This window comes from Ammospiza nelsoni, chromosome 6, assembly GCF_027579445.1.
Source record: "Ammospiza nelsoni isolate bAmmNel1 chromosome 6, bAmmNel1.pri, whole genome shotgun sequence".
Lineage (NCBI taxonomy): Eukaryota > Metazoa > Chordata > Aves > Passeriformes > Passerellidae > Ammospiza > Ammospiza nelsoni.
Genome location: NC_080638.1, coordinates 14,126,397 through 14,152,058, shown reverse-complemented (window position 1 = coordinate 14,152,058; position 25,662 = coordinate 14,126,397). Strand labels below are relative to the sequence as shown.

General features: G+C 45.3%; 1 protein-coding gene across 5 annotated transcripts in view; it reads right to left on the bottom strand.

Moving 5' to 3' along the window:
- Positions 1 to 1,458: 1,458 nt before the first annotated feature.
- Positions 1,459 to 25,662, bottom strand: part of LMO1 (LIM domain only 1) — a 62,924-nt gene continuing 38,720 nt past the window's right edge. For all 5 annotated transcript variants that reach the window (XM_059475163.1, XM_059475162.1, XM_059475160.1 and 2 more), the window contains 3 exons: positions 18,139 to 18,352; positions 7,286 to 7,411; positions 1,459 to 2,765 (listed from right to left, as the gene is read on the bottom strand). In XM_059475163.1, the coding sequence (XP_059331146.1) occupies positions 2,660 to 2,765; positions 7,286 to 7,411; positions 18,139 to 18,344 (438 nt within the window). In that variant the 5' untranslated portion in view covers positions 18,345 to 18,352 and the 3' untranslated portion in view covers positions 1,459 to 2,659. The remainder of the gene's footprint in view (positions 2,766 to 7,285; positions 7,412 to 18,138; positions 18,353 to 25,662) is intronic.

The following is a 25,662-nucleotide window of genomic DNA, read 5'->3' as shown; positions in this document are numbered from 1 at the left end:
GGCTATCTGCTAATACTAAATTATTAGCAGCTAAAATGCCATTTACTCTGCTCTGATTCCTTGAATGAATATTTATGCCAAGTGATGACTATAACACCATCAAAAGGTTTCCGTGCTCTGCTCTGTAGAGTGGAAGCGATTATTCAAGAGCAGGCCTGCACTCCAGCCCTTGTTTCTATTAAGCAAATTTGCAGCATTCAGACAAGAATTCATGATTGCATTGTCCTCCTGGGATTTTTATTTTTAAAGGTGTCCCACTTGCAATGCTCTTTGGGGCACAGGCTGTGGCAGGTAGCCCTTGTCTGCTGTGCAGACACAGAAAAGAGGGACACAGATGCTGCAGTTTCTCCCTTGTACTTTTTCATTTTAAAATATAAGATAATTGGCTATTTGCCCCACCCTATTCAGCACTGAGTTGTGTCCTGCCCCAGGTATTCCTCCCATCCACCCAGTCTCCAGCTGGGGCTTTTGCATGAGCCAGCATCATGAAATTCCTCCTTAGGTATCAGGAATCAGATCTACAGCAATGGTGACAAATCAAGAGGGCTGCCCATCAGAAATGAAGCCCCTGCACCCCAGCAGGGGAGCAGTGCCTGCATTTCACAGCAAGGGCAAGTGCAGGGAGGCAATGGGAAGCCACTGCTCCTGTCATGGCCCATGGTGTAACTAAGGTGCCTTTCTCTGAAGTACTCAATTTTTAAACTGGTACCAAAACCCTCCTTAAGAATCTGAACTGAAACTGAACAGCCCCTCCAGCTTGTTTGGTGAGTGGTTTTGGTTTGGCTTTACTGCTCCCCTCCTCACCACAGGACAGCAGCCTTGCCCAGCCATTGTGCGCTGAATTGCAGCAAATCCCACGGGCAGGCAGGCAGGCAGGGATCCATCAATCCAGAGCACAGGCAGGGGCAGGGGCTGTCTGGCAGCCCATTTCAGCAAGGAATGGAAACACTTGGGCAACAAGCTGCTCCTTCCGTAGCCCCAGGGTGGCTGCCTCCAACAGCCTCTACAAAAAGAGCATCAACTCTACAGTTTCTCAAAAGACAACCTCCCCCCACCCCAAAAAGCACTAAAACAGAACAGCAGTTTAAACACCACATATGCATAGGCAGCTCTAAGTGGCTCTTTAATTCCTATTCCATGTTTATGGGAATAAAAAGGGATGAGGCCACACATTTTATACTGGGTCTCCCAACCCAAAACATGTTTGTGAAGCAAAATCACTGAATCAATCTACATGTCTGAGGTAGCTCTAGATGACAGGTGATATTTTGAAGCATGCTAAGTGTCTGGTGGTGTTTTGCTTCTGCTTAGCCATTATTCAGCACAGGTGTACATAAAAGCATTTCATGCAACAGGTAGAGCAGCACCAAGCTGCACTGCATCTGGCATTTGCAATTCAGAGAACACACACAAGCGACCCAGGACCAGCAACCAATTAAGTCACATCAGAAAAAAAAGTACTCGGTGTCTATTTATTAAAGGAAAGGGGGGTAAATCTAGGAAAGGAAAGAAGACAAAATAAATAGAATTGCAGCCATCCTTTACAGCTACTGGTGCACTATATTAAAGTGACACTCACTATACAAAGAAATGTGTTTGATACAGTCCAGTGGGTTGCACATGAATTGCATAACCTTGAAAATCATTGCACAAAGCATCGCAGCAGGAACACAGTTCAGAATTTTTTCTCCGGGAGATGCTTCAAATCTGATCGCTTTTATTTCGTGGGAGGTCAAAGCACCTGGCACAGAGTGAGCAGAAAGGGCTGGGAGCAGGGATCTGCTGCATCAGCGCCCGGTCACGTCCCAGCCCTGACATCAGCTCCCGCAGCAGCTCTGACCTGCACAAGTGATGCTCCACGGGAAAACCCCACTGCCTACCAAAGCCTTGGAATTAATATTCTGATCAATGGCCAGGCACCTGTTGGCAGGGCTGCAGGGAGCCTGCTCCTCGCAGCCCACACTGGAGACAGCGGATCAGGCAGCCAGCAGGAATTCCATGGCAGTGCTGTGTCTGAATCCACAAGGAGCCTCTCAGCCAGCAGCCCAGCAGGGCACAGCAGCCCTGCCAGCCATGCCCAGGGTTCCCAGCCACCACCTGCCCCCAGCTCATTCCCCCCATTATCCAGGGAAGCAGGTGGTTGGATGGAAGGCTCCACAACCCTGCAGCAGCATTTCCCCCAGTTATTATGAGACAACCTGCCTCTGCTCTGATCCATGCAGTTTCCAGGGAACTGTGTACACGTTTCCAACAGTCTAAAGCACAGGAAATACAGGAATGGCTTTTGCCACACGGGGAAGAAACCACGGCAAAGATGACCAGGAAACATTCATAATTTTTAATTCACACCAGTAATAAAATTGCATTACATTTTTCATAAAATAAATGTTCCAGTTTATATACAGAAAACAGACTGTACAGAGCCCTCCCCCAGACCCCAAAAACTCACAAACATACAGGCAATGCAGTGCTCAGCTAAGCAGGCACAACTGTACATCTAAAATTGTAACTGCTTTGTGTTGGGGGGGAAAAGTACTACAATGTATATAGTCCTCTCTGGACCAAGAATTAAAAAAATATTGCAGGCAAGCTGACAGACGCCCTCGCTGCTCGTGCGGCCAAGCGCCCATCCCACAGTGCTCCAGCCAGGCAGGGGCTGTTATTGAACCTGGGACTCGAAGCTCCCGTTCAGCTGCCCTTCCTCATAGTCCATCTGACACAAGATCATGTTGTTCTTCAGGAAAAATTTGTCTCCCACGCAGAATCTGGAAGATAAAAAAAGGATTGGAGGGTGTGAGTATGACCAGACATGAGAACGGGGGGAGTTTGAGGCGGTTTGGGTCCAGAGGCGACTCTGGTGAGCACAGTTTGATTTCCAGCTCTGCCAGTGCTTCCCCCCTTGCCACCCCTGGGTTTTGCTGTCCCTTTCCCTGGCACATCCGTGCTTGGCTCCAGGAGGAGGCTGGGAGCAGTTCAGGGACTTGTCCCTGCAGACAGGAGATGTGGGCTCTCCAACCAGGAAGCCAAGCAGGTGATATTACACAGAGCCTATTTGAAGTTTTTGCTGGTATCCACATTTCCACAGCTCCCTCGGGTGAAGCAGTATTTACACTAATTTCCAGGCAAGGACTGGCTATTAAGTCCTCCCTCACCCCCTTGTGTACAGTGCTGAACAATAAATAGAAATTTCTCGGTGGCTGGACTCCTAACCTTTATCTTCATTGAGCGAAGGGCACTGCTCTCTATATACCATGTAAATTGTTCTGTTTGTCTTGAAGTTGACAGAGAAGCTTGTGATATTTAACAATTTTATTTGACCATTAAGGTCAAAAAAGTTCCACATATAAGATTGGAGAGGTGTGAATTGACAGCCAATAGCTTTTTCCGCCCTGCCTGCTTGCCCGCCCAGGAATCAGAAGCTAATCTTTACTTCTTAAGATAACAAATAATGTTCTCTACACCCAATTCAGGGGCTGGTTTTTGTCCATAACACTGGCAGGGCAGTGACAGACGAGAGCACAGGCAGCCCCAAGGGCTGAGTCTGAAATCAGCCTCAGGCCCCTAAAGCAGAGAGACCCTGGGTCAGGCACTGTGCCTCAAGGCAGCTCTGCACTGAGAGGAAGGGGTAGGTGCCAGCCTCTGGCAAGGCAAATATCTACAGGAAGATCACTGGAGGTGATGAGATGAGATGAGATCACCTTAGCAGACCTCAGATGCCCATTTCCCCCGCTCCCAGGCAGAGCTTTGGCACTGCCTACCCCTTGTCTAAAGTGCTTTCATAATCTGTAACTCAGGCACCTTCAGGCAGAGCGTCTCCATAAAAATGAGTATTTTCTGCTAAAAGAACAGGACTGATAACTTTAGAGCTTCTTTACAGGCCCAGCACAGGCACAAGTTTTCTCCAACTGGACACCTGCAATAAGCTGATTAATTTGCCAAGTTGGTACAGAGAGAACTGGCCATTGGTTCACACTTTATAGGATTTCACTGAAGACCTTCCATCTTCTTTCCTCTGTGGCACATGCCCTAGTAGTTCTGAAATTCAACCTTTTCTGCATATTAAAAAGATAAAAATTATTCCTAATTTCAACTAAGAGCTTTTATGGTAAAAACTGTACTGCACACACTCTCCCTTAACACCACCTGCCCCAGGAGCAGGTTTACTCACAATAAATAACAGACACAGCTGCTTGCTTTTCACTACTTATTCCTACCTTAAGTGCCATATAAATTTCGAAGAAGAGAAATGCAAAAATTATTCTTGCCACACCTGGTTTTGGGTGTAGAAGAACGAAAGGAAGAGCTGGAGAATTTGGGAGTTGGAAGGTGTGGGGGTGTGTACAAGCACATGGGAACTGAAATGGTCTACAAGGGTACCCTAATGTGATGTGAAGTTTTGGGAGAAGGGTTTGATTCACTGGAAAGGCAACTGTTTCTACCTGCCAGTCCTGCAAACCCACCAGTAAACTGGGATCTCTTCAGCTGATGCATCACAACTGGAAACCTCAGGCCCAGTGTCACACTGTCAGCCCCCAGTGTGAAGGGATATTGGAGCAGGGATGTTGCAGAGCCTGTCTGGGCAATCAAATTCCAGACAGCAGTGAGAAATAGGTGCTGAACCTACTCTGCCATTCCTTAAGAGTGATTTTCTTCCCAGCAAACCCACACTTCAGATAATGGCAAGAGAAGGAGCTGGATTTCCTGCAACCCTCTAACACTGACCTAGCAGCCAGTCACAGCAGTGACCAGCTGTTATCCAGCACTGTGATGACCATGACAACTTCAGAACAGTTTAAAGCATGGCAGGATGTGTGGTAACGCAGGACTTGATGCAAAACTGATGTTTTAGGGAATGAAAGCGATGAAAACATTGCACACTTGGTAAAAATATTAGAGATTTTGCTGTGATGGATTTAGCACCCTATACAGAGCCCACCTATAGAAGGGCAAGCAAGCTGGAAGAGAACTGAGGAAAGGTCTTCATCATCAAATCTCTTCAGAGCTGAAGAACAAGACAGGGTTTCTGGTGAGGTTTCCAATTCAAAACCACAACTGGCATCCACCTCTGCAATTCTGGCTTTAGGGTTACTTAATCTCATGCTCTCAGTTCAGCATCCATGCTGTCTGTTACAGGATCACTTCCATTCTGCCCTTTCAAGCCCAGATCTCCACAAAATAAGTCATAAAAATTGGCAGCCCTCTGACCTCAGCCAAAAGCAAGAACCTACACATAGAGCCCATCTTCCAGAACAGTTCAGCCCCTCACAAACTGAGCAAATCCTTTGTGCATCACAATTCTGCCAGAGCTGGGGGATTACCTGCCCTCTCCTGCCAGGCAGTGACAGCCCTGGAGGTTGTCTGAAGGACAGAGTGGGACCACGCTGGCAATTGAAAAGGGAAGGGAGGTGCTTTGGAGCCTTTGAAATAAAGGGTGAAATTTAAAAGAAGTTACTGAAAATGAAAACTAGGCAGCACTAGGATTTTCTGGGAGAGAAGAAGGGTGAGGGAGGGGTTTGATGAGAGACACTCAGCCTGCAGACTCCAAGGCCAAGCAGCACTCCTGACTGTGCAGCCCAGAGCCTCTGAAAGGACATTTCCAGCCCCAGGTTCGGTGTGGAGCTTGGGAGCAACTTCTCCTGCTCGGGAATCATCAGGAGGCTGAAAAGAGCTGATCCTGAGGGCTGAGCCTGGCAGCACCCGCCACACTCCCGATCTGGAGACAGATGCCAGAACTGAGCGTCTCGGGGGATGGGGTGGGATCGCTCTGTGCTCAGGAGTCTCAGAACAAGCCTGGGCAGCCGGCAGGGCCCGCAGCGAGCCCAGGGCCGGGAGCCACTAGATGTCACTGCCGCCCCGGCTCTGCCACGGCGCCCGTGCGGGGACCGCGCTGACGGGATTCTGCACCTGGAACACACAGTGCCGGCGGGTACAGCACCTCAGCCACCCCCACCCTGCTCTGGCACCACCCTCCCGACACCAAATCCACCTCCGGGCTGAGCCGCTGGCGGGGCTGCGGGAGCAGAGCCGGACAGCATCTCCCCAGCTCGGGACAAGCTGGCAGGGGCTGGCATCCACACACGTACGGCTGCTCCGTGAGAGATCCCACTGAGACTCTTTTCTGGGCTGTTTAAGTCAGGATTTTAGCTTGACTTTTACAGAGTTGGGTTCTCCATCTTCCCACAAGTTTTGTCATCTCTCTCACGCTTTCCCATGGGATGAGGCATTGCATCCTAGTTTCATCTTTGGGAAACACAGCCACAGATCCAGAAGAGGAACACCAGCACAGCCCTTGATCCTGGCATCCACCTCTGCAATTCTGACTTTAGGGTTACTTAATCTCATGTTCTCTGTTCAGCATCCATGCTGTCTGTTACAGGATCACTTCCATTCTGCCCTTTCAAGCCCAAATGTCCACAGACTAAGTTTAAAAAACTGGCAGCCCTCTGACCTCAGCCAAAAGCAAGAATCTACACCTAGCCCATCTTCCAGCCACTACAGCCTGACTAAGCAAGCAATAAGAACTGCAAGCAATTCCAGGTCTATCTTGGACAAGGATGGACAGCTGGATGCATCAGAAGGTGACAAAGTATCACATCTGGTTCTGTGGGCTTCCATTCTTCCCATGATGATCAACAAACATGGTGCTTGCTGGGAAGAGTTTTCACAGCCCTCCCAAACTCAACTGGCTACAGGTAGTTCAAGTGAAAACACTGTGCATGGTCCTTTATTATACTCCCTGATGTCCATCTTCCACCCCGCAGAAATAAATAAGCCCCACTCAAAATTATACCACCAAGATCCCCTATTAATTATACAACTAAATTGATTTGCTCCTATTGTTGGAAAGGGCTTAGCCAGAGTATTTTTCTCCTTCCTGTCCCTTCTCTTTATACATCTTCTTTCCCACTCCCAGTTTTGAGCATGTCAAAAACATGATTTAAGTGAGATAATGTCAGTTTGCTAGAGGAGGTCCATTCTCCATCATCTGCCTTCTGCAAAGAGGGCAGCTCCTGAAAGGACGCTGGAGCAGTTTGTTTTATTCAGCAGCAGCTGGACAGTCTGTGTCTGTGTCCTCCCCCTTGCCCCTCCAATTCCCACCAGCTCCAAGGGGATTTACAGTCAAAGGGCTACAGGTACTCACACGGATCCCCAGGTCAGCCTGGCAGCCCAGCCCCAGCCCTGCCCCCAGGCTGTGAGCCCAAGCTGGGCAGTGTGCATCAAACATTTCCCTGTTTCACTGGCAAAGGTATAAATTAGTTTGTGTGTACAATGACTGTGTCCTCACCGCTGGTTGCAGAGCTGACAGGCAAAGCAGTCCAAATGGTAAACATTATCTCTGGCCCTCATCACCATCTCAAAGGCAGGGATCAGTTTACTGCAGGCAGCACAATTCCCGGTGGTACCAAAGAGCCTGCCAAAGAAGCACAATCATTAGAAGCCATTTTAATTAAATGGTGGAAGGACTAATTAAGTGTAATTAGCAGTATCAAATACTGTATTGCACCAATAAATAGAAGTTGCAGTCTCCATTTCACTGACCAACCAGCATGCAGGAACTTGGGATAAAAATGCCTGGTGAGCAGGCTCCGATCATCGAGATGAAACTTCATTTGCTTTGTGAGCCTAGGGCTAATTTGCTGTCTAATGGAGAAAAGCATTAAACACTTAGAGCACTATTTTGGGGCTCACAAAATTTCAGTCAAAAACTATCTGCCTCTCTGCAGCAGTGGGGTAGGCGCTGGGAGCTGCCCGTCCTGCTCCCCAAGGGCCTGCTATGCTTGGCTGCAGCCTGGCGGAGGGACAGGCTGGCAGCAGGACACACAAGTCCTGCAAACTTTGCCAATCCTGGCAGGCAGCACTGTAACAGAGCTCAGGAAGAACCTCACTTACCTGCTGCTTACAAAGAAAAAGCACAGTTTCTCTTGCAGTGAGTGCACAGCATTTCACCAGGTATCTCAGAGAAAGAGCAAGCCCTCCTCCCTGGCTGTGCCTCCCCAGCCCTCCCGGGAGCCAGCTAAGCCCTTCCAGGGCGGCCTGAGCAGCACGCTCAGCCGTTCCACTTCAGCTCCCCGCCCTCCAGGACAGCCCTTCAGCACTGGAAGCTTTGGCATTTCCATCTTGGCTTTCACTATCTGTCTCCCCAGATGTCTGCTGCTGTTGCAGCTCCTGCCGGGGGACTCGAGCACGACTGCGGCATCCTTCCCACGGCCCCTTGCCCGAGGTGTCCCTGCAGACCCTGTGTGTGCCAGGGGCTGACAGAACCGAGGTTCACCCCACCACAGGCCACACGTGGTTAGTCCCTTGGCCTAGGGGATGTCAGAAATGGCGTTTTGGGGGTGATGAGCCTCAAGAGGTGCAATCCCTGCTGGCCATTAGCTCTGTGCATGCAACGCGCCGCTGCCCGCCGACAGAGCTGGGCTCGCGGTTTGTTTCGAGCCATCGGTTCTGGCTGATTCCACAACACGCAGATGAGAAGCATCAGGAAAATCTATAACCAATTTCTAAACCTGCAATTTGCCAGGCAAATCAATACTAATTATTACTGGCCAGTAATTGTGAATTAAAACACCCAGGAGTGTTACAGAAACCTCCACACAACTCTCCCACCCTCCTACAGTGCTCCCGAAGTCAGCTCGCTCTCCAGCTGTAAGAAAGCCCACCTTTATTTTTCTTTAGAAGTGGTATCAGGGGTCTTTCATTAGCCTGGCTGGAAAATCCCAGGCCTTTCTATGAAGAAACAGCACTACATTTTTTTCCCTCAGAGCTAAATCACACAAACCAAAACAGAAACACTCATGCAGGACGGAAAATCCTCAAAGGGAGTACCAAAATTTCTTCCCCCATGATTCCATCCTCTGAAGGCTGAAGGGCAGAGTGAAATCCCAGCTGTATAATTTGCACCAGCAAAAGGCAGTCCCTTTCTCCCTGCAGGCTGACCCCTCTTGCTCCTGCCCCACAGGCAGGCAGGGCAGCTGGGCACGGGCCTCGGCTGCCCAACGCCAGCAGACAGGACTGCAAAAATGCAGCTCTGAAAAGCATCCAGGTCTCCACCCTGGAACACCCTGGCTCTCATTCAGCACCCACTCACAAATCAAGCCATTACTGCAGACATCCCTCCCCTCCTCAGCCTAGCTGCCCTGTTCCACTTGGGCACAGCAAAGCCTGACAGCTTTTGCCAGGATTTTCCCATTTCCCATAAAACCAGGCATCCGTTTTTAGAGTACCCAAGTCACAGCAAACTCAAAAAAATGAGTCAAATGCATTAGGCAGGGAAACTGGGAGGTTAATCCTAGATTTGCTCTGTGCCCAGCACTGCTACATGCACAAGTATAAAATATCCATTATTCATTAGCATCACAGTTGTGTGGAGCTCAATCTAGATTAAACAAAATAAAGGGGCCCCAGACAGCACCATTTGCATTGTTAAGCAGGTGCTTTTCTTCAGCCTTCAAATAGGAGACTTTTCTAAATGGAAATGATGGGGAAATTTGGACAGATGTTCACTTAACTATTTAAACAGTTAGCTTAAGAAACATGAAAAATGTATTTGGCATCGTATTCACCTGTCTCCTTTCAGGGGTTTTGGGGGTAAACCAATTGTTAAACAGCTTTGACTGTTTGCATAAGATCTGAAGCTTATGTTCTGTCCAGCTGAAATCATGTTGCCTTCTAATGTCTACATAACGTGGCTTCCAGAGAGTCAGAGTGCTAATCTTTGTCTCTTCTATCAAGTTTCACAGGCCTCCATACCCTCCCTTTCCCAACAGATGAACATTTCACACTTATTCTAGCACCTCCTAATTTTATTCTGCTTTTCAGGGAGTGATTTAGAGCCCCATGTATTCACCATGCTTCTAAAAATACGCCGTAACTTGTAGCTCAGTGAACATGACATTTTTTTAATCTGTTGAAAGGAAATGCAAAATGAACAGAATCTTTTGCCCTTTTTTTTGTTTGCTTGTAGAAAACCTGCCACCTCTGATATCTCTGATATCTATCTCTGATAGATCCAGAAGCTACTTGAGCTGAAACTTCCTGAAGTGGGGAGTTTAACATTATTGGAAGGAAGGAGAGAAGATAAGGAGCAGGAGGAAAAACCTTCTGCCCCAAGCCCCATCTGTGGTTAAATTTAAAATAACCCCACATGAACAAACTGATCTGCATTCTGTCCCCCAGACACCTTCATAACAGAAGCAACACTCTCTCACACATTCACACACACGAAGTTGAAGCAGATTAGAAAAATCTATCAGAAGATGTTTAGCCTCTACTTACCAGCTCGGAGCCATTGGCATAAAACAAGCTGGAAATACAGAAAGTTTTCAGTTTGGGGTTGTTTTGGTTCTTCTAAAAAAAATGTATTTATTCATTTCCCTTTGAAGTTAAAAGGCAACAATTTTTAAGTACAGATTTATTCCCCTTTATGTAACAGGAAGATCCAGCCAGCTTGTAAATAAGCATAGACTATGCAGATTTAAAATTTAGCACAATTAAACTTTTACCCTGTGGTAGTAATTATGTTTAATGGCTCTTAGCCTGAACTTAACCACATCTATTGTTGTCAGCCAGTCTAAAAGCAGGAGTTTGTCCAAGGACAATTTTCTGTAGTTTATGGGCACACTAAAAACCCTGCTATGCCCTGTTCTCATTGGCCATTGATGTCAGTGTGTATAGTAAAAATTAAAGCTAATTGGCATACAGGAGCAGCCCTGAATGCAAATGAATTTATGGGAAAAGAAGGGAGCGCTCCTGGAAGCAGTAGGCAACTGCCAAAGGATGGGTTTTATGTAGTCTTGTCTGGGCTAAAGATCAGTCTTGTGTTTGGTGATCCAGACCTCAGCAACTCTGTGAGTACATCTTAAATTAATTCAAACTATAGTAATGTCAGAGCACCCTGGAGGGTTTTCTTTTTTGAGGGGAAAAAGAATGTTAAAGGGCTCTTACAGTAGGGAAAACAGTAAGAAACTTTTAATGCAAAAATGTTGAGTTTAGCACCTTTTAACAGATTTTTTTGTTCAACCAAGATGTTCAGGGGGCCTAAACTGAGAACCTGTTTGCCTATTTCTGTCTCCACTAGGAACAACAATCTGGTTTAGTCATTGCCTACAAGAAGAGAGTCCCCATTTCTTCTCGCCCCCTCTAGCCTGGTGTCTGACTAGATAGCAGCTTGCAATCAAAAAAGAAGGAGAAAATCTCCCCTCTGCAGAAAGAGCAAAAATTTTGGAGCTGTTGACTTCATATGAGACAAAAAAAGAGGAAGCAGGACAAGCACATAAAAATAATGAATGGTACAGAAAGGAAAGGTTGGCAGTGTCAACCTTTTTGTGTATTTTTTAAACACAAGAACAAAACAAGTTCAAAATTCAAACAGCTGAGTGGAGACTAATAATTCCCCCCCCCAAAAAAAAAGTTTTTGTCAACACTGAAAGATAAGAATTATGAATGGAAGGAAGACTAGGAAGACTAAACACTAACCTACAGATAAATATCTACATTTGTAGATATTATGTATGACTGTATATTTTTCTACTTTTTCAAATATCCAGATTATCTGGATATACAAGTTTCAGAAGAGCTATGGAACTCCATGCTCATATCCTCCCCAGCCAGAAGGTAAAATAGGTTTTCCCCTACACCTATCCTATTTGCTTGCCGCTGTTTATTTCTTAGTTTCATCAGGGCCTGCTGTAGAACCAAACTTGCTTAATGTAATTGAAATCCATCCTCATAAAAAGAAACAGTTTTGCCCCTACCTTTTGAGACAAACCAACGACTGGTTTTTCAGTGAGGGTGGCTCTTAAATACTGCTATCAGTATCTTTCCCATCTGTGGATATTAGAAATATGCTGAGCTACAAGTGTGATTTGACTGGAGTGTTGAATATACCAATAAATGCAGGGAAAGCCTGAACATCACTTAAAAAGATGAAAAGGATAATCTTAAAAGCAACTTCAGATAACTTTGCTGTAATCAGCCTTTGTGTAATATTAGAGAAAGCCTCAGTGATAGGAGATCCTTCAGCATGGTAAATACATTATTAGCTGGTGCACCCTCCTATCCAGGACACTGTTGGCAGTGCTGCAGTGGGAAGTCATGTCAGCTGAAGGAAATGCATTTTGATACTAATGAAGTTGGTCAAGCTGTCCTCTCATGAAGCCTTCAAGTTCAATCCCAAAGAATTTACATCTTGCATGCCAAAGGCTTTGGCATTCAAGGACAGCATAGAGGGGGAGTTGAACCAGTACAAAACAGCCCCTGGCCAAGTGACCACGCTGGTTCAGACTGCTGGGCCTGAACTTCAAGGTTGCTCTAGGGAGTCTGTTTTCTCTTGAAGGACACATCTGAATGTTCACTTATTTTCACTCCTTTGGCCTCTCTCTCTCCATATTTTCAGAGGGTATTTACAGAGATGCTGGGACCATGAGCATGACCAAGTCCTCCTGCCCTGCTCCAGCCTTTCCCAGGGTGTGACTGGAACTGCTGACCTTAAACCCATCCTTGCTCTGGCACTGCTCAACACAAGTGCAACAACGTCCTCTTAGGAGAGTTTAAACACAGCAGCCAGAAAACTGCAAAGCTGAAAGTGCCAGAGGCATGCTAGTGTACCACAGCCAGGCACAATTGCTCCCCATTAGCTTTCCTCCTCAGTGAGAAGTTGTGGAGGTGAATAAAAAAAAGGGCAAAAAGCAAACAAACAAACCAAGTATGGGCACAGGCTGTGAGAAAGTCCTGGACCAGCTACTGCAGGGGGAAAAAAACCCCTGTATTTTAACATCACAAAGCACAGCAATGTTGCCAAGACACATTGTATTTTGAGCCTAAATTAATCCTCCTTAATCTGTACAGACACCAAGTGTAGAAGTGAGGGTGTCCTATGCAGCATGAAAGATGCTCCCTATTGCGAGGCAAAAGCAGCACTTCAGCTCAGTGACATTTTTAGGCTCTGAGCAGACACCATTTGTTCAGCCACACTGCATTTATACCTCTCCTTCCCACACTAAACATGTCCCTTGAAAATCCAGCAGGACATGCTCTTGGTGCATAAACGCACACTGTGCTTCTCCAGAGGGAAAAAATATCCCAAATTCTCTCCTTCCTGCTTCAAAGGTGCTGCAGCTTCTGCAGGTTAAAGCCACATTCTGAGCATTAGTGATGTCCTGGGGAGATTAACTTAAAATCTGCCTGTTGGGGCACACACATCTCAGCTCCCAAAGGCTTGCCCTCACACAGCCAGCCATGGTTTAGTGGTTGTTGTCCCTGAATTAGGGAAGGCCACCACAAGGAGGGAATTTGTCCACATCCTCCTGTGCCCACAAAGCAGGGCACCCATGTTTGTGCTCTTATCACACAAGAAAATTCAACCCTGCACACTTGCCAGATACAGAACACTTCACCTAAAGGGCTCCTAAAGTGATTCATTGACAGAATTAATGTCCTGGGACATTTGGAATAGAGCAAAACCCCCAGGACTTGGCATCTGAGTCACTGGAAGTAGGAGCTGCTGAGGGTGGAGTTCAGGCCTCTGTGATACAGACAGTGCTGAGGGATGACAGGGGATGGCAGTCCTGCCAGGAGCTCCCTGTCCCTCAGGTGGGATGCAGAGGGCTGCTCTGCTCCCTGGAGGCACCCACACCATGTGCAGAGTGATGCCATGCTGAGTTTGCAGCCCTGATCCAAACCTGTGGGAAGGTGGGTGAAAAGAACTGCCATGAAAGCCCCTGAGAACAGCATCAGGATTTCCCGGTAAACCCTTCTCTTTTACTGATTCACCACCATTTTAAAATGCAGGTTTTGAGCTTTCTTTGGAGTCTAATTAAGGCCCCAATCAGTTTACATGATGAAAAACTTTCCCGACAGCAGCATATCAAACACACAGAAGCAACAGTTCTGCTCCTCTCAAAGCGAGCCCGACTCGCCTTTGCTCGTGTGAGGGCACCATGCTGAGTAAAAAGGAAAAATCACATTCTTCATCAGCACTTCACAGTGAAATTTAAGTTGTCAGCTCCTCACGGGAAATCCTGATGCAACACCCAGGCCGTCCCTGTGAAGCGGAGCTTGGTGAATGTTTAATTACGCCTCGGAACAAACACGCAGCGCTGCGTGGGGGCTGCGAGGAGCCATCTGAGCCTGCATGCTAAGCTGCTCTGTCCCACAAGCAGCTCCTTCAATAGCATTTGCTTATCAAAAATAATTAGAGGTAGGAATGCTGGAACTGCGATTATGAAACAAATGGTAAATCTATTTGCTGAGATGAAATGTATTGAAAGATACATCGAGACACAGCTGGAGACTGAGGTGATACCACAAGGATAACAACTCGAGATCCAATTTCATCTTTCATGATTAAAAAATGAGCAAGAAAGTGTTTTATGAAAAGTGAAGGTTAACAAATGTTCCTTCACAAGCAATGACGACAGTTTATCTTTTGAAACAAATGATCGGGCTGTGGTCTGCTCGCAGCTCCTGGAACACGCTGGAAGGATTTCTGCTGGAAACCCACTGGGGATCAGCACACAGGGTTGGCAACCCACCCTGCTCCCAGGGCCTGGGACAAAGCCAGCTCCACAGGGACGCTGCCACAGCAGGGAAGGAGCTGGCACTGTCACTGTCCCGACCCTCTGCCACAAGCCCATCCCTAGCCCCAATCCCTGCCGTGGCTGTGGCTCATCAACATCTGCCCTCAGGAGGGTCCCAGAGCTGCAAACTGACAACAAAACATTCCAGGAGCCCTCTGACTGAATTCCTCTCACTGTTCTCCAGGTAAAGTGCTCCCTTTAGGGTGCAACCACAGTGTGAAGCAGAACCCGTCAAAAAAGTTATTTTAAGGGATGAATTCTGCTAAAATTTGACTAGGAGACCAAACACTGTGAGCTGTTTAACAAGGAGGAAAAAATGTGGGTAGAGACTCTAAAAACTACTAATGTGAAGGAATTATATAATGATGGGAATGGTTAATTCTTCAAGAAGAAAAATTCAAATTACCAGGAAGGAACAGACAGTAGAGAAGATCGTGATGGCAACTTTAGCTCCTTCTATTAATAGAACTAATAGTTAAAATGGAGGAAGAAAGAAATATTATGTGTAGAAGCCAATACAAGATGTTTTAAAGTAAAAAAAAAATGCTTTATACTTCTATAAATGTGGAACGGTGTAGCATTGCCCTTATTCCTATCCTCAGAGCCTGAAAAGGTTCCTTAGCATCAGGGGAACGGACCCCGGGAGTTCAGCAGAACCCCTCAAAAAACCCCAGTATAAAAGTATAAACTAAATTTACTTATTTGTAAGAATACAAGCCATGATAGCTGTAAAGCTGCCTAAAGAGCTGAAGGCTAATTAACAATGCTGTTACAGAATTAATGTTATTCCTTCCTAGCTGAGTCTTCAACAAATTTCCCAGGATATGACAACTCTACTGTTCTTCCCAACAAAAAACAGTCAAAGCTCCAATACCCTAAATTCATATAAAGGTAAAATTCTTAATGTACAGGTCACATAAATCTTCACAGTTTAACCATGAGGCACAAATAGCAACAAACTTCCCCCCAGTCAGGCCAGGAACTATTCCAACCTTAAAAAGGGAGACAGAGGTGTTACAAGGCACCTTCCAGGCACAGAAGTTTGTTCCAGAGACCACATTTAACTGGTGCTGGGACAGAAGCTGCATGGCCATGCTCAAACACAAGTCTCAATTTTGCCTTCCATGGTTCATGTCATGGATTGCCCTCTCTTCACAAAGCAGTGAAGACAAGTGGGACATGGGCCACTTCTTGGAGTCAGCAATGCCTGGCTTCTTTTCCATCTCCAGCACAGGCTTCTGGTGTGCCCCAGAAAATTCACATCATCTAGGGGCCAGTGGGAAAATCACAAGCTTTTTCACCTCAAAGCAGCATTCTTGGGATAAAGCAAGGAAAGAAAGAAAGTGCTCTACAACTGCAGTGGTAAAAAGGTCCTTCTGAACCTAACAGCATCAATACTGCTGTCCTTTGGCACTTTAACATGTCTGATTTGATGCCACACATTATTTTGTTATGAAACTAGACTAAACCAAAATCAATATGGTGCTTATTAAATGGACAAAACATGGGGTAGCTCACAGGTCTCGAAAAGCAAATGTAAATTGGAAACACTGTGCAGCTCAGTATTTCTAGCAGGGTTCCACAACATACAGAATAAAGCTGAATATCTATCTTCAGGGTCAAATTAAAAAAAAAAAATCACAAACACAACACTTTTTCAAGACCACAAATGACAAAGTCAAGTGATAAATAATGAAGTGGAGGATGACAGATGGAGAGACCTAGATCACTTGGCAAGCTGGGTGCAAACAAGATAAAGAAAAGATAATGTATAGAAGATAAAGTACAAACAAATACTTCCGAAAATAATGCAGCTGGTCTTCCTGGAAAGAAAACTATTCCTGGAAGTAGCTCTCCTGAGAGATTTTAGGGGTCCCTGTGATAATATCTAGCATGACCCAATTGTGATACTGTGATGAAAGGCTTCCTCAAAAAGGGAAGATAAGAACTAAAACAATCTTCACTGATGCATCAGAATTATGTCCACAACACACAAAGAGTATAGCTCAGCTGAAAGAGAACAACCAAAATGCTAATTTGGAGGTGGAAATCTCTGTGTTGAATTTGAACTTTCTGGAGCTCATTTTTTTAGCTTAGCATAGACAGGGTTAAGGATGCTTCCACAGAGTAAGTGACTTGTAACATTAGTAAATACTCAGTTTTGAGGAAGGTACAAAAATTATTTCATTATAGAGAAGACAGTTAACTCTTTTCTTTCACACTCTTTCCATTTTTTTCAAAGGCTGCTTAGCTTGTCTTTTCCATCTCAATGTGTTCACCCTTACCCAAACTCCTCCTTCCTCACTTGCATTTGGGGACACACTCCACCTAACCAGATGTGGAGCTGCAAGTGCTGCCCATGTGGCAGAATTTCAGCTGAGATATTTCATGTGTGCCCTGAAGAGTTTCAGCTCTGAAACCCTCCTGTGGGCAGGATGCTCTTGTGCACTGCTGGGCTGAAGGGCAAGGTGACAGCTCCCACATGGCACATGATAGACTCAGTCCTTCTGTTTGGCTCAGCACCTAATCTCTCATCTTTAGAAGGAGAAACTTGTTTGTTCAAGTTTACTAAGGAAATATTTACTGAAGACTTTCAGAAACATGTTTTACATTGAAACACATGAAGCATCTGAGCACTGACACTAATCTGGGCAGCCCCTGAACACTGCAAGGTTAGAAGGCATTTTACCTCCCTATCTTACAACAGTGTGTTGGGCTTGTTTTGCTTCAGATGTTTTACTGGTTGAGCTTGCCTGGGAAATGCTATCAGTGCTTGAGGAAAAATGAAAGAAAACACACACATTAGCTGGAGATCAAGTACATTCTTCCAAAGGAAAAAACAAAGCAAAAGTCTGAGTGTTTTGCAGTGTGACCCTCATAATAATGTTTGCATTAGGCCTGCTGTCTTATTAATATTCATTTATGTTTGCATAAAGTATTTTGCACAAAACCCCCATACACATCAGGCAAAAAATCCCATGTATTGTTATGTATTGCAGACACACACTGACAGAATGGTTCTAACTCCAAGCTAGTGATGGTCTCTGCTGATTTCCTCAGACAAAAACATTTTTTGAAGTTAATCCGCAATTTTTGAGTTTTGCTCTGTTTAGTTAGGAAAGAGACAAGAGCCCCTTGGGAGCAATCTTAGTCAAGACTAGAAGTCTGTCTAAAAGCTATGACTGAAAAAGAAAAGGTAAAGGTTTGGTGAGGTCTCAGTCAATATGCAGGAGTATTGCATCAGAGATATACAAGGAGAATTAAGAGGTTTTCCTAACTTACTCAGCAAGCAGAGTTTGTTCTTGTTGGTCCATAATAATAATAAAAATTTCTGGCCTCCATCTTGTACCTTCACCTAAAAGGAGGATTTCACCTCTCAGACTACTAAATAGGCTAAGTGCAAATAAAAAGCCCTGCCTAGACAGTGGAAGGAACTCCAGTCTCCTCTGGGCAGGGCTGGCCATGCACAAGCACATGTTTTTACATTTTTAGCAAGCCAGAGAGCCGGCAGCATGCCGAGAGGCTTGGGAAGAAAGAGCCCACAGTACGTCCCTCTATTTACCTCAGGTAATCTCTGCGGCAGAGAATGAGATTTGCTTTTGTGTAAAGAGTTGATCCAACCTCTCCAAGACGGCAGTCACAGCAGGCACACTTTAGGCAGTCTTCATGCCAGTACTTATCCAGAGCCTTCAGCAGGTACCGGTCCTTGATCTTGCGGTTGCAGCCGGCGCAGCCCTTCTGCTTCCCCTTGGGCTGCACGGAGAGCATTGGCACGCCTGCAAGGCAAACACAGCACTTCCTTCAGAGCACGGCTGGGGCAAACACTGCTGCTGCCATTACAAGGAGCTCACAGGCAAAGGAAGCTCATGTTCATGGAGCTGACAGTCAAAGGAATACCAACTTCATCTGCTGTTGCAGGCTAACAGGGAGTGCGACACTTGCAGCCCTTTCTTCCTAAGGGCAGGACTGACACAACGCACCAGACTCTTTCTAACCAACATCTTGCAGCAGAATAGACTGGCTGAAATTTCAACATTTACTTTTTCCCCTCATTACCCACACCCTTGTGTTGTTAATTACCTGCCACAGGCAATTAAAAAGAGCAGAAGGGCCATCATGGTATGTGCCCCCCTGGTTCAGCATCTGAGTCGAGTTTGATGGGGAAGGGAGAGGAGTGGTATAAAAAGATGTGGTATGGCACTGTTTTGCCTTTCCTGTGAATCCTGTGGGTGACAGCGGCCTGACTGAAAGCCAGAGCAGGCCAGGGGCTGCTCCAAAATAAATTTGAGTCAAAAGCCCTTGAGAACTGCTGAAAATAACCCCACCAGCACCCCTCTGCCACTAATGAAGCCACATTCCTTAAGCAAAGCAGAGCTTTCCTCCTCCTCTTGTATCACTGGAGAAGGTGGCACAAAGCCAGGAGTTTCCTCCTTCCTGGAAACCCCTGCTGGAGCTGCAAAGCAGCCATGAGATAGCTGGGTATGAGTGGTGACAGCACACTCAGCTGAGGAGGCTTGGGGGGACTTGCTGTGGTCCCCTTCCCCTCAGTGCTGTGTCCAGCTTCTTCCTTTTCTCCAAGCAGCCAGTGCCTGCCATGGTGAGCACTGCGATGCTCATCACCCTTCTCAGTTTAAGAGCCAGGCAGGAATGGACTTTATGGAATCAATAGTCAAGGTGGAAAAATAAACAAGGATTGTACTGTGGGTGAGGAACAGGACAAGAAATGATGAAAGAAGAAATTAGCTCACTGAGACACCAGAATTTGTTATGATTTTTATTTTTACTGGTGTCAGTCACTAAAAATGACAATGCTGGGCCTGTAACAAGCACACTGTGGGCATAACCAATGCAGAGAAGATGAGAAGGGACACTGTGGCACAGCAGCAGGTGTCACTGGTTATATACTCTTACACAAAGTTAATCCACCCTTTCTGCAGGAAGCGCTGGATGTCCCAGAAAGCAGCAGCCTGATAATAGAATTATTAACAGTCCCTTAAGCAGAGAGGACCCAGCCAGTGCCACTGCAGTAAGTGACATTTGCTGCTCTCCTTAAAAGCCAGGGTGACCTGAGAGTGGCTAATGGTCAGCACATGTAAACCCACCACTCCCACAGTAATAATTGCTTTGTCAGAGCCCGAGCAGACGACAATAGCACTTAAGACACCTCCACACAAACAGCGAGGTATTGATCCATCTGTAATCAAAGTGGTCTCAGCAGCACAGAGACAGGCCAAGTAACATTCAAAAACCCTTAAAGAACCCTCCTGCCCTCTGCTGCAGCACACTCAAAACCCAAGTCTCTACAAGCAAACTTTTGACACCAGTGACAAATATGCAGTAATTAAGTGAAAATCTGTATCTGTATTAGACTGGCCACATATGCAATCTGTAACACTCCCAAGAGAAATTCTACAAAGCCACAGATAAAACACACTCACATTTGGAAAGAGGGACAAGACAGGGAAGCATCAGAAGTAGATTATGCTGCGGGTCAGACTGTACAAGTCCCATGTGCCTGGTGAGAGTTTCTTACAAGAATGAGGGAAGTGGCCCTGTGGTTCTAGACACACCTTTGTTTGTTTGGGTTTTTTTAAATCTAAAATACTTTTCGATAGCAAAAAGAAGCTTCCATTTTTGAGTAATTTCCATGCTTTTCCTGACTCTACTCCAGGAAAACTGCACATTGTGAGAAGAGTCTGCCTTGTTGTGAGGCAGAGAAGGGTGAGCATGTGAATTTGCATTTGCAAGCTGTGTAAGATCAGTACCAGTGATGAAAGAAAATAGCTCGCACCTTTGAAAACCAGGACCCAGATGTGAGAATTATGTTTTTAGATAGGAGCCCCAGACACCAGCAAGTCATTATTCACCCCCTAAACAGGCTCTCTAAATGTGTACCCGTAGAGGCAGAGGAGGATTTCTCACAAGAAGGGGGGGCACCATACAATCTTTTTGCAAGGTTTGTGTAGGCAACACGAGGATCCTGCATCTGGAAAGACACAAATTCGACATAACCAGCACACCTTAAACTCAAGAGAGCTGCTGCATGGATGGGCATTGAGATCAGCTCTGTGGTTCAGAAACACAAGATCCTCAGCCAGATGGGACTTCCCAAAGCCTCACTTTTGAAAGCAGTGCCCTTTCAGAAGTCCAGCTGCCCTCACCCAGAGAGAGGGTGCCAATGCAGCAGCATCAAGCACAAGGGCAGCTGTGCAGGGATGTTACCCTGGCTGGACCATTAGGAGAGGCTGGTTTGATCATTTAGGGCAGGTAAGGAGGGTCTCCTGTGGCAAGCAGGCCTGGAAGGCTGAGGGCTGACTGCAGGGGCAGTTTTGTTCTATCTGTGGCCCTGGCAGCCATCTGAGCTCCTCGCTATTGCAAGGGCACCACTGTCTTATGAGAGCCTTCTGCAAGTAAGAGGAATGTAACACTTTGATTTGCTTCTAATAACTAGCAAAGGAACCGATATAGATATATTTTTAAGCAGTACCTTAAGCAAGGAAAAAAGCTATGTATTTGGTCAGCATTCAGCAGGGGGCTTTCTAATGAAAAAAGGTACCATTTCAGAGATCATATGATGTTCAAAGCTGCTATTCCCACTCAGATAATAACGAGCAAGGTCAGCCTCTGCTGGTCAGGTTCAGTGTTTTGAAATTACATTTTGGGCTGTGAGGTTTGCCTCCGACATCCCAACCAACCGGTCTGCACACAAGCCACTACAGAAAGTTGCAGCTGCAATTAGCTGGTGAGTTGACACAGCAGGCAAGGCGTGAAACAAAATTTCAAAAACTGCCAAACTTGATCAGCAAGGGTTCCTCAAACACTTGCCATGTCATTTCCAAGCAACAAGAGAGAAGCATCTCAGAAGCTTAACCCTTTTCACAGTTAGAGGCTTGCACAGAGAGGACACAATCAACACCAAACCCTGCTTTCCTCCTCCTGCCTCCCCCTTCCAGCAAACCTGAAGCAGCCTGGGCTCTGCAGGCACAAACCACCTGGAGAACTGCTCTTTCTTTTTAGTCATTTCCCCACTGCAAGACTGGGATGTTGCTTCATTTCTCTATGTCCATTTCCTCCCAGTACTTGTCTAGAAATGCCAAGATATCCAGTTCAATTTGATAAGGGGCATGTGGTGTCTAACTGGGGCTGTCAAGAAACAAAGGGGTCACCTTTGACAAATCCCACACGTGCTCTTGGAAGAGGATAGGAAAATGAGGAGGAGTGTTGCAGAACTAGAAAAATTAACAGCTGGACACTTACATATTTAAATACGTGATCACAAGGGAACACTGATTATTGCCAGATTCTGAAAGTACCATCAAGTTGCTCTCTTCTCTCCTGTTGCTAGACATCCAGTGCTCTCTTTTCTTAGAAACAGTAGATGAATCCTTTCTATTTCTGGCTACCTACACTCCCTTCTTTGCCCTTTACAGCTTAATAGACTTGCTGCTGGTAAATACAAAACTAAACCCACTCTGAGTGCTCAGAGCTCCAATACACATTAAAAAATTATAGACACCACCTCTGGACTTACTGAAATTTATGTCTGTGTCTAAAGAGGCTGTTATTGTAGTGAGTAATCCAAACTTTACCACTATTCACAGCCGGACAAATAAGCTTTAATCAGCCCGTATCTGCTCAGTCGGAGTCCTTCTGTAAAATGATTCAGCTGGCTTTATAACACAAGTGTCCACTAAGTACACCTCTAAATTTTTCTAAGCCATTTTACTGATATTTCTATTCACATGGCAATCAGCTGCAGTTCCTCTAAGGGCACTGTTCATAAAGCCTCCTTTCCAAGAGAGCCTGGGAACTTTTCATAAATGGCAGACCTTTTAAATAACAGTTATCTGCACTGGTCCTACGGCGCACGGCTCCACAGTGCTCTGGTCTGCAGCAGAGCTAGAGGTCCCCTCTGAAAGCAGGGAAGTTCACCACCTAATTTCTCTAATGCAACTCTAAAGGTTAATTGGTCTGAAAGAGTAATGGGGGACTGCTAGCTAATGATATATGCCTCAAGGCTTTGCAGCTTGCCTGTATTTTATACAGTCGAGTCCAGAGCATAAAACACAGGTGATATCACCAGGACTTTTCAGACCCCCTGCACTGCAAGTTGCCCCCCTCAGCTACACCCACATGTGTGGGGAGAAGGCAGCAGGAGCTGGAGGCAGCAGCTCTGTTCCACCTGCATTTCATGGCTTGTTAGAGGGGGCTCGGAGAAGTGTGTGGCTGCACTCCTCATTACCTCTGCAGAGAACTAAAAACAACCCTAATGAGGAGAGCCGGAGCGTACAGTACGGGCTGGGAGGAGGCACCTCCTCCCACTCTCCCCAAGGAACCCGGCCAAAATCTTCAATTTGCCATTTATGACAGCTAATTAGTTATTCTATTCAAAATCTTTGCTTTAAATAAAAGAACTAATTATACACAAAGGTCAGTCCCCCACCTCCTGTGAAGCACACATAATTGGCTTATTTCCCCAACATTGTGTGTATGTTTTACACAATGCTTTCAGGCAGATGGCTTTAACTCTTTCCCTCAACAAGTTTTTTGGTGTTGGCTTTTTTGTTGTTGCCGGGGCTTTTGTTTGTTTGTTTGTGTTTGTTTGGGTTTTTTCCTTGTTGCTGTTATTTTGTTTTTCTTTTTTTAAAACCCCAAAACCTTTCCTCAGAGTACCTACTTTAAGAGTGAAAGCTTGTTCAACAACAAAGCAAATAACTATGCACACACACACACAATACTTCTACTCTGCAAAAGGCTTGTGACAATCACTCTCTCTTGTACAGCACCTTGCACAACACAGCAGTGGAATTGTTTTTATTCTCCAGCACAAATTCTTCCTTGAGCAGTGCCTTCAGACACTGCTACCACATTTCTGTACCTCCTTCTGCCAAACACCACAGTTATTGCAGGTTTACATTACCCTTATTCTTTTTTTTTTATTTGTAATATTTTTAAGGTTAAAAAAAAAAAAAAAAAAGTGGTTATTATAAGGATGCAGCATTCCAGTGCTAAAAGCAATTCTGCTTTAAAGACCAGGGGTTTGGCAGTCAGGACACTGAGCCTAAGTTTCAGAGTTCCACTTGAGGGGAAAAAAATGTTTATTTCTAGCATCAACACCCTTTAAATGAACTGACCTCCTTTTGCTTGCTAACAAAACCCCCAGCATTTGGCTGCAAAAGATGAAAAAGTAACTGAAGAGTAGGAGTAATCTTATTAACTCCTGTCTCATCACAATAAATAGGCTGCAGTCTTATGTCTTTTATCAGAGGATCTGATATCATTTAAAAGCATTAGAGCCCTGCATCACCCATTTAAGTAAATGCAGACAGTCATTGCCAAAAAGATGCAGTGAATTTCATTCCCCTAAAAAGAAACTCACTTTGTGTTCCCAGTATTGTATTACTCACCTTCTATGAATATTGCACCCTGTGAATCAAGTCAGACCTTGCACTCCCACTGAATGGAAAGTGCGCTGTCTCGGGCATCCTCACCAAGAATTTCATCAGAAAAATTACAGCCAGCAAGGTGAAACTCATCATGTCATCTGTATATCCAATTAAAACCTTACATTTGGAACACCACGTACTTGCAACTAAATGCTTATGAGTAAGACTTAGACCATTCATCAAAATTATTCAATGAGAAACCACAATCTTTTTTCATTGCCAGTTTCATGCTGCAGTATGCAGCTGGTGATTTTTACAGTGGCTTAAGCAATTCATTAGGGGTATTTTTTCTTCTGAATCACTACTGAACAAATTTCTCAAGCATGGCAAAAAAGTAGTTGGAGAGGGCAGTTAATGTGAGAAACAACATTTTGATCAACACTTCTATTTTGACTATACTAAGTCCTCTGCCCAATAACACAGCAATTTTTTTTGTCCATACATTTCATGACAAGCGGTAGAGAAATATTTTTTAGAGTCTAGTGTCTCCTGGCAGTTTCAGCTGCCTAAAAGTGACCCAAAGCTTCATGAATGGCTTTAACCCCCCTTCAATCTCACATGTAGGGACCCTGTTTTAAATCCAGATAGACCAACATAGCAAAAGTAATTATTTGGCATAACTTGAATCTGTACCAACATAGGTCATGATTCAGGACACACAGTTTAGGGGTAGAATCCAGACTTTTATTTGCCCCACAAGTTTTGCATCTTCCTGTAGCTATAAAGAAACACATGGCAGCAGGACTAAACACAAACCATAATAATTGTTGCTGCAAGACAGTTTCTATAAATCATTTCAGGAAGCAATGTTTTCCCTGTGCTCATAAAATGTGTTTGTTTGAGCTTTAATTTTTCGTAATTGGCACACGTCCAAAGTTTATTCTTAGCACATCCACTGTTTCAGTAAAATCCATTTTTACTGTTTGAAGCCCTGGAAGCAGTACAAAGACATGCAGATTTCTCCTACTTTCAACCTAATCTGAGAACATTCTGATCAAGTTTTCTCCATTAGTCACAATTTAGCATACTGCAGTCTGGCAAAAGCCCTGATTTCAGGTGGCCAGCTCCCTCCTTCAGTGTCTGTAGTTTAGAAAAAAGTTTGGCAATGGAATAACTACCCTCAAACCACCCTTCCAGCAGTGTGAGAATGAGAAAAAACCCTATTATTAGGGATGACTGGCCCAAAATTCATCCCATATTCCTCAATATTCCATCAATCTGCAGGTGACCACAGAAAAGACACCAACCTCAAAAGCTGTCTATTTAGTGGGTTTGGGTGTCAGAGCCAAGTAGTGGAAGAAGAGTCTCTGAGCCAAATGGTCACAAAGGTAAGAACTCATGCTTCAATTTTCAGCTCTTGTAAGAATAACCTGTGTACCAAAATTAAATACAAGGCAGGGCTTGTGTCCCTTCCCTTTTTCAACAAGCAATAAAATCACATGGAAAAACCTTCTATCAAGTTCAATATCCCAAAAAGTGTTCAAGAAGTAAAAACTCCTCAGTTCTCTCATGCTGATGTGTGATGCTGCCCAATGCTCCCCTCCCAGCTGAAATGGCCTGTTTAACATGCCGAGGTTTCGAGACACGGGCAAAGCCACGCAGTGCAGCAGTGCTCAGGTTTAGCAGTGAAACATTAACAT